A 14,840-nucleotide genomic window follows, 5' to 3' on the forward strand; every position below is an offset into this window, starting at 1 on the left:
AATTCAGTGACTTTAATAAATATCTACTCGGTGCAAAGTGCTCTGCTTCGGGGGAAACACCTGATGCCAAAGAGGTTGTGTTTAGTATCTAAGTCACTGTGACAGTGTGCTATGTGAAATGAGTGCCACCCACTGGGAGGGCTGTGAGGGAGACCTCACCGGATGGGCATCAAGGGGAGTGTGGGTAAGGAGGTAGCAGCTGAGATGGACTTGGCAAAGTTATTCTAGTTAGACATGAAGAAGGGCATTTTTCCCCGAAGAGAGATTACCACCAGGTACATATATGGTAGAAAGGTATGGATTTTGGAGCCAGGCAGCTCTGGTTTCAAATCCCATATTTTTCAACTACTTGTTGTATTATTACTTTGAAAGAGGCACTTAACCTTTCTCATCATTTGTAAGATGTACTGTGGAGCTAAATGAGAAGAAAATAACTAGTCTCATCACAACAGCTGGTATTTTTTGAGACTTACTGTGTTACCGTGTTTCCCCGAAAATAAGACATCCTCCGAAAATAAGACCTACTGCATAGAAAGATAAGACATCCCCTGAAAATAAGACCTAGCGCATCTTTGGGAGCAAAAATTAATATAAGACACTGTCTTATTTTCGGGGAAACAGGGTAGTTACACGGATTATTACTGTTAATCCTCACACCAGCATTATAATAGCTGTTACTATTATCTCCATGTATAGGGGAGGACACTGTGGGAATAAGTGACTTGTCCACTGACACAGAGCTACATAACTATAGAGCCATGACAAGAAAATAGACAAGGAGGAACTTTGGATCTGTGATTTTAATCACTAAAATTAAGTAGATATTAAGCAAAATTGAGTATTAAGGAAGCATATATGTAAGCATCAGCACCTTCTGACATCACAAAGGGGCCTCAGGCTGCCCTCAAGGTGAAAGGGGAGGGTGTGCTGAGAGAGCAGGGCTTTCAGTCTGAGCGAAAGAACGTGGAGGGAGAGTCAGAGAGAGAAGGCTGACAAAGTAGGTTGGGATCTTCCTTGAGGACATCTGATAGTGGGCTGAGACATTTACATTTAATCTGAAAGGCAACAGAGGTGATATATTATACTTTTTTCAAATGTATTTTTATTGATTTCAGAGAGGAAGAGAGAGGAAGAGAGAGGGAGAGAGAGATGGAGACATCGATGATGAGAAAGAATCATTGATTGGCTGCCTCTTGCACACCCTCATCTGGGGATTAAGCCTGCAATCCGGGCATGTGCCTTGACTGGAATCGAACCCAAGACCCAAACTGGTCAGGGCAACAGAGGTGTTATTGAAGTTTATTTTTTATTTTAAGCAAGAAAGTGACAAGATAGAACAACCATTTATTGAGTCTCCTTTGTACACCAAAATGATCGTTTCATGAACTTCTAAAAACGACTTTGTATATAGTAGGTGTTGTTATTTGTATTAATAAAAATAAAGCCCAGGCGTTAAGTAGATTACCCAAAATTCATGGATTTGATTCAGAGTATGACACTGTCCTGCTGTTTTTGGCTAATGCTAACTATGGACATGATCCCAGGGAGCTGATGATCAGTGACAGGAACAGCCAGAGAAACCATTGAAAACACTATGGCACTCAGAAAATGGCAACGTGGTGGACTCCAAAGAGTTAACTGGGAAAGCAGATTATCAACTTCCTAAGGAAATAGTTTTTTACCCTTTTGTTCACCTCTGAGGTTCTGATACACATGTGAGCCTGCCACAGATCTGAGGTGAACTTTTAGCTGAACTGACTGAGGAATGGGTACGCAAAACTAACCTGAGAAAGTTTTTCAGAGGTCTTGAGATGTGTTTTAATAATAAAATCCACAGTTGATACAACACTGCCATTTATAAGCCTTTCACAGATACTGTTTTAGGAAAAATGGCAGAGTAAATAGGAAAGGAAGGTTGGGAGCAAGTTGTTTTGATTGTTGACATTATTACAGATAACCAGCATTGCCCCCCCGGACCTGTGTCCACCTCCAGCCTTGCCACCGCTCTGCTGGCCTTCACCACTCTGCTGTCTATGGACTATGCATATCTGTTCTTTGGCCATTCTCTTCTTTGACCCAGTTCTCCCCCTCTCCTCTGACTGTCAGTCTGTTCCATGTAGCCATGCATTGGGGCCAAGTTTTGAAAAACAAACGTATGTATTTAAGATCGAGCATAACATTGGTAGCTGATGCAGGATCACAAGGGCCGAATGAAAGTCTAAAAGATGGGCATGGTCAACAGATTTGGGAACCTGTGGAGCTATAGGCTTTTAAGAAAGAAGCTTGTTTCCCTCCTAAAGGTATGGCATTTGATTGATTGATAACCAATTAACTGTTTACCTCTCCCCACTAACTGGGTTACTTCACAGAAAAGGGAGTTTGGTTTCCTAACCCTGAGCAGTAGTATAATGTAGTGGAAAACATCTAGGCACAAAATTTACTTGTTGAGTCTGGCTGTTTTTTTCTTTTCCTTTACATTTCTATCTTTAAAGTTCTAGCCATGCAAGAAAATGGGTTAAATAACTTAACATCTACAAAAGGAAGCAAGCAGGAAATAGATATGGTCCCCTCACCAGTGGAGAGCAATATGCCATCACTCACACAAAAATTAGAACGACTTCCCATAGATTTGGTGACCACATGCCATGCAGGTTGCACTAAAGGTTCCGATCTACTGAGTCAGCTATGAAAAAGCCAGGTAAACACTTTAGACACAAAGGTTGGAGCATACATCTCTGCAGTAAAAGCAAGCTGATTTATGGGTGGGGACTCAGAAAGGATAAATGTTATTTCAGGGTAGAGTGAAAAGTGTGGAATCAAAAGGATCAAGAGCATTTGATCAAAAACAGAATGAACAGTGCTGAGGACTATGCATTATTATCAGTTTTCTTTATTTACAGCTCGAGCTACTGCATGAGGCTCAAATAATGAAATTCTCTTCACATGAAAGAAGTCATGAGTTTTCATATTTTGTTCTATCCTGTTTCTCCGAAAATAAGACAGTGTTTTATATTAATTTTTTCTCCCAAAGTTGCGCTAGGTCTTATTTTCAGGGGATGTCTTATCTTTCCATGCGCTAGGTCTTATTTTCGGGGAAACATGGTAGCTCTTGGTTTTAGAATCTTTTAACGATTCATCAATAATTTAGACAATTTGGATATAATTTTAAGCCTACCATGCATGTGTCTTCTGTAGCAACTTGTTTGGCAGCTAGAACAACCCAATGCTCCTTTTCTCCTGCAACTGGTCTCCACAGGAAGCGCATGCGTCATTAATAGTCTTTATTAACATGCTGCCTAGGACCATCATAGAAAGCTGTGCCGAAAAGTCAACTGTGTAGGGAAGAGTTGCTTAACTGAGAGTCAGAAGAAAGATAATAGGACTGAGCTGAAATATGGCTTTGACTCAAAATTTCTCACCACAGCATAAGGTTGTATGAAGGTCTTGGAAAAATATGGCCTGAAAGGCAATTTCAGAAATAAAAGGCCTATTTGAGGGTTGGAGTGGTTTTGGAAACAGGCAGGTCTAGATTTCAATCTCTATTTTGTAGATGTTTGACTTTATAGAGCTTCAACTTGCACCTCTGCAAAATGTGCTTAATACCACCTACTTATGCAAGGCGTGTGAGAAACTGATGAGACAAAGCGCCCTGGCATAGTGATGACACAGATTTTCCTTCTCGCTTATTTGTTTTCCTGGCTATTTCAATCCCTTGAACACCACGCCTGTCATTCTAGGTAGCTAATCCACAGCTTTTTTTCTCTTTTGCATGTTTTTGGTGAGGAAAACATGTACAAGGTCTCTAAGTCTCTAAATTATTTCCTGAATATTTCACTCCCATATTACACTCATGCATACAATTTAGTCCATCAAATTCAAGAATGTGATAAAAATAATAACACATTCTATTGATTAATATTCAACATGTTAGCTCTGGCAGTTTCCAGTTGGTCCACCTTCTTGGCTGCCCTCACCTCTCCTTGCTCTGCCTTTGCGCCTCCTTTACTTCTTGGAGTGCACCCTGTCCCCGCCACTTCTAAAGAAGCCACCTAACCATTCTCTATTCATGATCCCATTTAAAGTCTTGGGTTAGCACATATCAGGGATTGACATTTGTGTGTGTGTGTGTGTGTGTGTGTGTGTTGTTATCTCTCCCCGTTGGAAGATAAGCTTCCCCTGAGCAGGGACCGTATCTGTCTCCTTCCCTTCGGTGGTGCTAAGGTCTAGAATAGTACCTGGTACACAGTTCTGTGCACAATTGTTATTGAGTGAGTGAATGCGTTGAGAACAGCTTTTTGTAAGCCCTGTGCTTGGTCTCTGTAAAAAAGAGTACGGGGGTGGTGGTGCTGGTGATGGTAGATGGGTGATTAAAAGTATAGAAACTATAATTACTTTTCTTATTGCCCTTTACGTTTCCCCACATTATAGCAGGCCCGGGTTAAAAATGCTAATGAATGATGACTGACTAAAATTTTTTAACATCCTGCTAAGCAAGTCACTACTCTATCACTGATGGAGTAAACCTACCTATAAATGTCTTCTTGCAAATTTGTTATTGGAGAAGGAGAAAGACAACATCTAAATAGTTCTCTTTCTTAAGAGACACAGAGCACAATTCACCTGACAGTATCCAACAGTTATAATGCCATTTTGCAAAATATAAGAGATTGAAGATAAAAATCACAAATACAAGGAAAACCATTTCTGCCAGGCATCTAGCCACCGAAACTGTGACTTTACCAGGTACATCTAGCAGGGTGGCAGATGAAAAGAATGAGTGAGTTTTAGTTAGAAAGACTCCTCGATCAGGCACTTATTAGTTGTATGACCTTAGGCAAATTGTTTTACCTCTCTGAGCCACAGTTTACCATCCACTTAATGAAAATAATCTTATCTAATTAATTCACTCAATTAATACTTAGTGAGTACTTGTTAGCGCCAGGCACTGGGAAAGTCTGATCAAGACGGTTCCTCTCCTTCAGAAGCTGGCAATCAGGTAGGAAATAAGCACAAACAGTGCAATTAGAGTGCCTAACCTCGTTGGGAGTAGATGGTTCTGGAAAGGAAATGAAAACACCTATGGCAGCACGAGGCACAGCGTGGGCGCCCATGGGCATATATTTAATAAGTGGCAGTACTGGAACTTAATTCCAAGTTCAGTGTTCTCTCCATAATGTCACTTGTTGAAATGCAGACTCCAGGCCTAAGACCACATTTGGAGAACACAGCCACTTGCAACTAATTAAAAATCTCCAAGTATTACTATGATGTGAGATAAAAGAATGTCAAGTCAAACTTTAATAATAAAAGACGTCAGTTTCTGTCCATGACGGATTAACTGCTGTGAGAATTTTCCCTTCTGCCATAAACAACTAGAAAACAGAACAAAATATATGAAACAACATTTTGCAATTACTGCACAACAAGTAGTACAGGACTGTGAAACCAGAGGAGGAAACAAATGAGGTAGTACCTACACAAGTGCTCAAGCTCGCTCCCAAGGCAGTTCCAGGCTACAGGCGAGGAAGGGGGAGCCAAACAAGTCAACGCATCTACCCGAGTGGAAGAGAAAGAGCTGGAATTTGGGGAGGACGAGGCAGGTAGGACTTGTGGGGCAGAGTACCAGAGTTATAGCATAGTCTTTTAGTTTGTGCACGTAATCTTTCCCCCCTTTTCCCATGATCATCTGAATGAGCTCGGACATTAAGAGACCACGTTCTCCATGCTACTTACCAAGAGTAGTGAGCCCCTCTGAGATAGAGGTGAGAACATACAGGAGCACAGGAGGCTCCAAGTTGGTGATGAAGTTCATGTGGTCCTGGGTGAGGCATTCCAGGAGTGGGTAGTAAGACTGGCTCAGTTTCCGATATTGCTACAACACAGAGATACTGAATGTCAAGCCACAGTGAAGCAAAAGGCGTGTTACAGTCCAGTGGAAATTGCCATCTATAATAGTGGAAATGGTAAGCTTACTTAAACAAAATAAATATAAAATAAATATATGAAACAAATGATGTAATGATTCTCAATTCAGCATTTATTTTTTATTTTTTATTAAAAAAATATTTTACTGATTTTTTACAGAGAGGAAGGGAGAGAGAGAGAGAGCTAGAAACATCGATGAGAGAGAAACATCGACCAGCTGCCTCTTGCACACCCCCTACCGGGGATGTGCCCACAACCAACGTACATGCCCTTGATCGGAATCAAACCTGGGACCTTTCAGTCTGCAGAACGACGCTCTACCGCTGAGCCAAACCGGTTTTGGAATCTCAATTCAGGTTTAAAGGGTTCTAATAGGAATCTCTTGATCTCCAGAAATCCTAACTTGAAGCTCCAGCATAGTATGCCATGTCAACTTTACTTTACCATGGTTAACACTTAAATGCAAGCAAAATCTCTTCAGTATGGGATATGGAAGACTGAATTATTTTTCTGGACTAGAACATTATAAGCCTAACAATGGCTTGGCAACCTTTTTTCTCTTTAACACATGTAAATTTCCTATTGTAATATGATTTGGCGTTAGTCTTCTTTATTTACACACTGTCAACCATTCTAACGAAACCATAATTTGGTAAATGGCTTAATATATACCATACACTACAGGTAAGAGATAAGCACCCGAGAAAGATACCCAGAAAAGCTGAAATAAAACTCAAACCAGTATCAAAAAAGTACCCTCAAAAGAGAAGTAAACCAGAGCAGTATATCCTAAAGTGAGATTACAACCATGTCAGAAGAACTTCGTGAGTGCTTGTTAAAAATGCAGTTTTCTGATCCTCATTCCAGACACACTAAGTGAAAAGTTCTGGAAAGAGGTCCCAAAATGGACCTTTTAAATATATACACTAAGGGAGCAAGAAGTACCCTCAAATTGGAGGATTACTGAGTTAGAAGATTGCTTGTCTATTAGAAAAAGATCAGAGCCTTGGCTGGTGTGGTTCAGTGGTTAGAGTGCTAGCTTTTGCACTGAAGGGTCAGTTTCAATTCCTAGTGAAGGGCATGTACCTGGGTTTGATCCCTGTTCCAGTTGGGGTGCCTGGGGAGCCAACCAACCAATGTGCTTCTCTCACATCAATGTTTCTCTCTCTTCCTCTCCCTTTCACTCTTTCTAAAATATCAATGAGAAAAATGTCCTTGAATGAGGATTAGCAAAAAAGAAAGAAAGAAAGGAAGAGATCAGAATGTCAAGGAGCATTTCTCACACAAGCTGACTGATGAAGATCCCCCAGATCTTGTCACCTTGGGTTGGGAGCAGGTGGAAAAGCCTAAACGAAGCCTGAGCATGAACTTGGCTGTGCTATGAAGCAATCTCTGTAATCACACTGGGCATGTATTAGCTTTTATTTAACCAGGCAGAAATGTTTTTAAAAAGTCTCATAATGACGCAGCTCAGTGGAGAAGCCTTGAATCTGAATCTCCGACAAGCACCGAGGTGATTCTGATGGGCCTCAAGGTTTGAAAACCACCGACATAAATCACAGAAACGAGATGGCGGAGTAGAAAAGGGACCTAGAGATCGCTTTGTTAAATTCACTCCTTTTAAAGGTGAGGAAATGAAAGCCTGGAGAAATAGAGAAGGTGATTGATTCACGGTAAGTGACCAGTGAGCGGCAGGGTTGAGACTATACTAGGCTGTGCGGCTTCCAGGTCAGCTCTCTGTCCACCGCCCAGACTATTAGTGGACGTGCAGGCCACACAGCAGGGGACGCAGACAGGAGAATGGGAGGGAAAGAACCTGCAGCCAACCCTGCATTTTCTCCTGCAGAAACAGGGACCTTTGCTAAATTATAAGAATGGTTGTAAGCAATTAGATGAAATTGCTAATTACATTTTCTTTAGGTGCAGAACCTGGAGCACTCTGGACCACTAATTTGTCAGAAGGTGGGAGCTGCAGTTTTTAAAATTGCACGTTTAATTATACCAACGGAGCTACCATACTTGCTCAAAGTTCTGTAAGCTAAAGCAAGCTGCTGACCTAAACTGTAAAATGTCCTGGTACTCTGCTAACTCCCCAAGCTTCATTATCTCAATTCCAAGCCACAGGGGTCTTACTTTTCACGTTTCCCACAAAAGACTCCCATGATGCAAGGTTGCTTACCAGCAAGTCACTGTGGGACACTGACAGCAGCATTTTGACAAAGGCCTGGAGTACGTTGTCAAAATGGTTGTCCCCATACAACTTGAAGACGCCAAAGCTGACATAATTTCCACACAAGGCAGATTTGAGAGCCGAATAGCAGATGGAGATGCCCTTGAGTTTCATTGGATAAATCTGATCTTTTGAGAGGCTCCCCAGGGACAGGATCTGATTACCTGTTTTAGGGTAAAAGCAGAAAGAGAAAGTGATATAAGTAGATACAATTCAAAGCAGTTATGAGGCAGCCTATCTCACATTTTTGCTTTACTGCTTATGCTCACTTCCCTACTGTTGTTTCAAGAATTACACCATTCATGTAATGAAAATATAAACATAAGGCAGTTTACCTGGCAGGCACAAAGGGCCCAAGGAATCAATCAAGGGCATTAGGAAATATTTTCTATTTTTATCTGGATGTATACAAAGATACATAAAAACTCATTGAGTTGTATTTAGGATTAGTTCACTTTTTGTACTTTGATATGTGTTATCCATTCTTCAGTAAGTTGTTAAAAAAAAGTAGGAGTAAATGTAAATAACCAACTAAGTCAAGAGAAAAAGATAACCTAGACTGAGATATAAATTACTCGAAATTCTGGGGTGAATTCTCCACCCTTTTATATGAACTTGATCTTGAGTTACTTCACCGTTAGGACCCTCACAGGTTTGGTATACGAATTAAATGAAACGAGACACTTAAGAGGTTCACGGCACAGCACACAATAAACGTTCCTTCCTTTTTCTCTTTAGATCCTTTTGCAGAAGATCTCAAGAGATGACTGCTTTGAAAACTGTACTTAAATTCTAGGTTGACCATCAAAAGACAAAGAAATGTTTATACAATCACCTTAACATTTACAACCAACAATTTGTTTCTGAATGTTTGCCAGTAAGGTATAGTCTAGGCAAAACCCAAGAATGCTTTTTCAAAAAATATAAAGTTGTGAATGTTTCTTAGCTCTGTCTTTTCCTGTTCAAGTAAGTACCACTTCTAAAATGAAAACCGAATGCAATTTACAAAATTTAGAGGTACACTGCTGTGATTTTGTACTGTGTCAACGTGGCTAAATAAGAATTAACTTTCCCAGAATCCATTTCCTGTATGGTTGTGGGCTAGAATTGGGCAAAACAGAAACTCATGTGAGATTTGGAAGGTTGAGGGGAAGTAGCCACCTTCTTAAGGCTATTGTGATCAGAAATGGCGAGAATAAGACGTAGAAATGCCACTGGTTTCAGTCTGTCCCTGCTCTTCCTGCTGTGTCTGGAGCTACCAGCCCTGCTGACCAAAGATCCCAAGATCACTGCCAAGCTCCTAGCAGCAAACTTGCAGAGCGGCAGCTATGCAGAGGCAGCAGTCTCTCACTGAGGTCCAAGCCACTACACCAGCCCTTCACCACCTCCTTTCATGTCCACTCAGCAGCTGGGTGTGGGAAGCTTCTAGATTTTCCTGCCCGCTCCAACTTGTCCATCCATGTCATTGTTTCAGGAGCACTAATCAGTGATTTTTCTCCTCAACTTCCAAATCTCCTCACTATTTCCCCATCTTTGCCCAAGATTGTACAAGGTCTAATAACTCCTAAAAAACGAATTTCTGGTCCCACAACTATCACAGTGCTTGCTTCCAGTGAGAATCCCGACCTATGTGTTTATCATGGTAACCACATGTGGACTAAGAGGTTAAGCATAAAACCACCCTTGGCTGGCTTAACTGAAACATGTCCATATACAGGTTTTCTTCTGTGCGAGCTCAGAAGCCCATGCAGCTTTGCTTATCATTTACACACATGGATGACAAAACCATTGTCCGGAATGCTGAAGCATACCTTGGAATTTACTCCGTATCAACTTCTACACCCTCTCTCATCATCTTATCCTAACTGGCCTTACAGACAGTGATTTCCACACAGATTCAATGCAATATGACAGCATTAACTTAACAGTTCCTGTGTGTGAGGTGCTGGGAAAAACAAATGAATGAAATGGAATCTCTTCTCTGATGGAATTCAGTCTGGTGGAGGAAACAGATCTGTAAAAATAATTGCACGTAAGGTGGCACACATACAGAGATGTGTCAAGATGTATGGGAAGAGAAGACACGGACACTGCTTGGGCACGAGAGCATTGGGAAAAGACACCATAGAACAGGTTACTTCTCAAGGACCTGCTGCAGTTTCCCAGTTGAACTTGGAGGGAGAAGAATGGATTCCAGGCAGTGAAATGAACAGGTGTGAGGGCTAAGAAAACAGGGCAGTGCAGGACAGGATAGCTGTCAACCACTGCTTGCCTACCTTTGCCTCAAATCAATGTAAACCAAGGCGGGCCTTTCCCAGGAAAGAAAAGCACGGTTCCAGGTGATGGGAAGAGCCAGAGTAGCTGAGGACTGGTGGTAGTCTATGCATTTTGGGTCATCTTTTGGGATCTTTTTATGCTAATGTCCTTCAGAGGGAAGTAAAGGTCCTAAATTCTTCAGCACATGGTGGAATAGGCAGACCATGGTCTCTGTTGGGGCGGGGAAGGGAGGGAACGACTGGCTAACTTATCAGCAAGAAGGATTAATTATTTAGAACCAAAACGTTTACCTTCATGTGAAAGTTGCAAATTGGCACGCATGTCTCTTGGACCGTTTCAGACACATCTGTGTTAATTAAAACAGTGAATAGTATATGACCGTGCTACGTAGAATGAGTAATACTTCTGAAATAGGAAACACTTATCTCATTGTGCTCCAGCGCCTCGGGGGCTTTTCATGGTGGCTATAAAGACTATGGATACAAATGAGCAAACAAACAAAAACTCCTAGACACAGAGAACAGTATGGTGTTACCGGAGGGAAAGAGGGGTGCGGAGCAGTAAAGGCTAAAGGGGGTCAAACAGATGGTGCCTCTGGGTGGTAAATACACAATGCAATATGCAGATGTATTATAAAGCGGAACACTTAAAATCTATATCATCTTACTAATCAATGTCACCACAATAAATTTAATTAAAAAAAGAAGGCGAGGCTAAGTTGTCAATTATTGACTCTAATTCAGCTTTATTCAACAATACTTATTGAAATTGGAGGCCCTGCCCTCAAATAACTTATAGCAGCGGTTGCCAACTTTTTGGACTTCACGGACCACCGGTTGGCGACCGCAGGGCTGCGGTTTGGTTCTGATGTTCCATTATAGGGTGACAACCCTGCTTGCCTTCCCTGCTCCATCCGGGGCCTGGAAACCCCATCTCCTTCCTTCTTAGCACGTCCCTCTGGAGAGAAAGGCCTGTTACACTGACAGGCAGCTGGAGACGGAGGCGCTGCCAGCCTGACAGCCCCTGCAGCCAGCAACAGTTGCCATGTTGGTATACTGGAGCTGCACAAAGGAAACCCTGCAACCTTTCCCCACGGGCTACACCTGCCATGGCTGGGGCGGGGAAGGAGGTGCCGGGACACCTCTGACATCAGACCTGGCTAAGATGGCTGTGGAGGCGAGAGGCTGGGCCGTGGGAGAAGATGAACGGTTCACCTGGCCAGAGGCCACAAGGGGGGAAAGGAGCCCAATGCCAGGACCTGCCATCCTTCCTCTTGGACGTGCTGCTCTGTAGAAAAGATCTACTAATGAGGGAAATGAACCGGGAAATAAGCACAGAGGTCTGATACAGGTAACTGGGCTCTTTAAGTAGTCCCCTCAGTGTTAGTGCACATGGATGGTTGGGTTCCTCTTTTGTAGCCTCTTCTCTGTCCTCTAGGGAAGCCTCTTTCGTTTGCTTGGTTTTTGGTTGGCTTCCAGCACTCAGAAGTACTCTTCTAGACAACTTTCAGGATCTAGATTCAGAAAGGGATGTATATATAAAGAGGTGAAATCTCTTTGGTTTATCCTACATCTACTTTCAGATCTATTTTTAAAAAAATATATATTTTTTATTGATTTCAGAGAGAGGAAGGGAGAGATAGATCAATGATGAGACAGAATCATTGATTGGCTGCCTCCTGCAAGCTCCCTATTGGGGATTCAGCCTGCAACCTCAGCATGTGCCCTGACCAAGAAATGAACCCGTGACCTACTGGTTCATAGGTAGCTCAACCACTGAGCCACACCAGCCAAGCTATTTTTATTTACATTGTTTCCTCTGACACGCCCCTCCCCTGAGTGGCTGAGTCCCTGAAGTTCTTCCCTTCTTCCCCACCCTGACAGAGGAGCAACTCCCTGCACAGCCTATGATGGAGAACTGGAGAAAAGAGAACACCCCAACGGAAGATAATTAAGTTCATAAACATGCAGTGATGAACTGGTGGGCTTCTGAGTCATTCTGACCTAGTCCTTGAGTCCTACATCTTCTCTTACTACCTGGGTGTCTGGGCAGATTACTATCCTCTGTAAGTCAGTTTCTTCATCTGTAAGATGAGAATAACAACAGTCCCTATAACTCACAAGGCTCTTACAGGTATGAAGTGGAGGAAAGGAGACAGTGTGTGTGAAGTGCTTACCCCAGTGCTCTGTGAAAGTCAACTACAACAGCACACAGCACCAGGGGCCACTTCTCTCGCCAGGCTAATAGCCGTGAGCTCACACCCGGGGAGCCAGGGCCTGGAAAGGGGGAGGAGGTGGAGCTGGGTGTGGGTGGTGTGCAATAATGTCACTTCCTTCTAGTACATAATTCAAAGTAAGGTCGCCTCTTTATCTGTGACCGCCTTCCCTCTGTTCCTTCAATGGAGAAATGGCACCAGGGGGCACAGTGTGGAGCTTTCACAGAATACTTAGGGAAAAAGGTAGGAGGGATAAGATGCGACAGCAGCATGCTGTACCAGGAAGAACTAACAGTATGAACAATGCTATTTCCTGGCTTATAAAGCAATCCATTAAATTGATTTATCTTTTCTTTTTCCCTTTTAATCTCTAAAGTTTTAAAGTGAATTTGATGTTTCGCTGACAGCTCTCCAGGCTGTCTTCATTCATCATCAGAACAGCTACGGGGAGAGAACCGCCAGCGTGTCCTTACTTCAGGTCACTCCTCCCTCGGACTCTCTGCAAACCAGCCATGGCCCCTAACCTAAACCGTTTGGGATAGACCTGAAGCTGTAGAGACTGGAGAGGAATACATTTCCCTTTTAGATTGAAAAAAGTTAAAACGATGTAGTGCGAATAAGCTTGTGGGGAAACTAAGAAAACTGTAGGAAATGTATATTAGTACAACCAGTCTAGAAGGCAATTTAGTAATATTTATTAAAAAGATAAAAATGTGTAAATCACCTTTGGGAATATATCCTAATTTTAAATGTTCAATACCATATCCACCTACGGTATTTACTGGCAAATGCACTCATATACACTGTCTTCTGTAAAAGCCAACCCCTTAACATGTTCAACTAGCTCCCCACTCCTCTATGTGCTTCAGGACAAAGCACCAACAATATTCCCCTCTCTCTCCTATGCAATCTTTTTTTTTTTTTTAAATTTTCTTTGCTATTATATCATCTTACTGGAATACAAATCATGCTGTTATCTCTTCCATTAAAAAACAAACAAAAAAACCCCCAAACAAACAAAAAAAACCCCTTCTCTTGGCCTTACTTCCATGCAAAATATTCCTTCTTATAACAAAACCTCTCCAAACACTTGTCTATATTCACCACCATAATTCCTTCTCTGATTCTCTCCTAGACCCACTCCATGGCGAGCGCTCTTCTCAAGGTTCCCAATGGTCTTCTTGTGGCAAAGCGTACTGGTTGACTCTCAGCCCTCCCTCATTTGATCCATTGGCAGCTTTTGACATAGCTGACTGCCTCTCTCTTCTTCCGTGTCTTAAACGACACACACTTTTCTGATTTTCTTTCACTTAAGTGTTTGCTCCTTCTCATTCTGTTTTCCTCCTTTCTCCTCTTCTCCCTTTCTTCCTAACACTGGAGCACTCCAGGGATCAAACCTAGATCACTACCCTGGTAACTGGTGATATTATCTAGTTTCTCAGCTTTAAATACCATCTACGAGCCAATGACTCTCATATTTGCTTCTTGAGACCAGACCTTTCCTCTAAACTTCAGAACATATATCAACTCCATATTCATACTCTATACTTGGATGTCTAATCAACATCTCAAGCTCAACACGACTGATCCCTGTACACCCATCTCAGCCTTCCCCATCTCAGTTAATGGTAACTTCATCCTTCCAGCTGTTTATGCCAACATACCTTGTGTACGTTATTTCTCTCATACCTAATATCAAATCCACCAAAAAATTTGATTTGCTATACCTTTAAAATATATCCGGAATCCAATGACTTCTCACCAATTCCACTGCAATCATTTTGGTCAAAGCCAATGTCAAATCAAGTAATTCCTCTGCTCAAAACATTCTAGAATCCTTCTATTTCACTTGGAGTTAGCATCCAAGTCCTGACAATGGCCGACAGGGTGTGACATTAATGACACTGCTTTTATTATTTCTCTCCTTTTGCTTCACTCTGCTCCAGTTACTAATTCCCTTGCTGTTCTTCAAACACGCCAGACACACTTCTGCCTCAGGACCCAAACCTGGTGTTCCCTCAGCCTCAATGCTCTTCCCATAGATATCCCTACATAGAAACTCTCTCATTTACCACGCCTTTGATCAAGTGTCATCTTCTCAATGAGGCCTACCTCAGTCACTTAATACAGCCACATGCTTCCCAATCCCTGGTACTCCCAATGCCCCTGACATGCCTTCTTCTCCTTTTTTAT

At 42.2% G+C, this 14,840-nt stretch overlaps 1 protein-coding gene across 2 annotated transcripts in view; it reads right to left on the reverse strand.

Annotated features, from left to right (window-relative positions):
• RANBP17 (RAN binding protein 17) overlaps positions 1-14,840 on the reverse strand; it is a 216,537-nt gene that overhangs the window by 23,934 nt on the left and 177,763 nt on the right. For both annotated transcript variants that reach the window (XM_036424289.2, XM_036424288.2), the window contains 2 exons: positions 8,105-8,319; positions 5,734-5,872 (listed from right to left, as the gene is read on the reverse strand). In XM_036424289.2, the coding sequence (XP_036280182.1) occupies positions 5,734-5,872; positions 8,105-8,319 (354 nt within the window). The remainder of the gene's footprint in view (positions 1-5,733; positions 5,873-8,104; positions 8,320-14,840) is intronic.

This window comes from Pipistrellus kuhlii, unplaced genomic scaffold (genome assembly GCF_014108245.1).
Source record: "Pipistrellus kuhlii isolate mPipKuh1 unplaced genomic scaffold, mPipKuh1.p scaffold_m20_p_8, whole genome shotgun sequence".
Taxonomy (NCBI): domain Eukaryota; kingdom Metazoa; phylum Chordata; class Mammalia; order Chiroptera; family Vespertilionidae; genus Pipistrellus; species Pipistrellus kuhlii.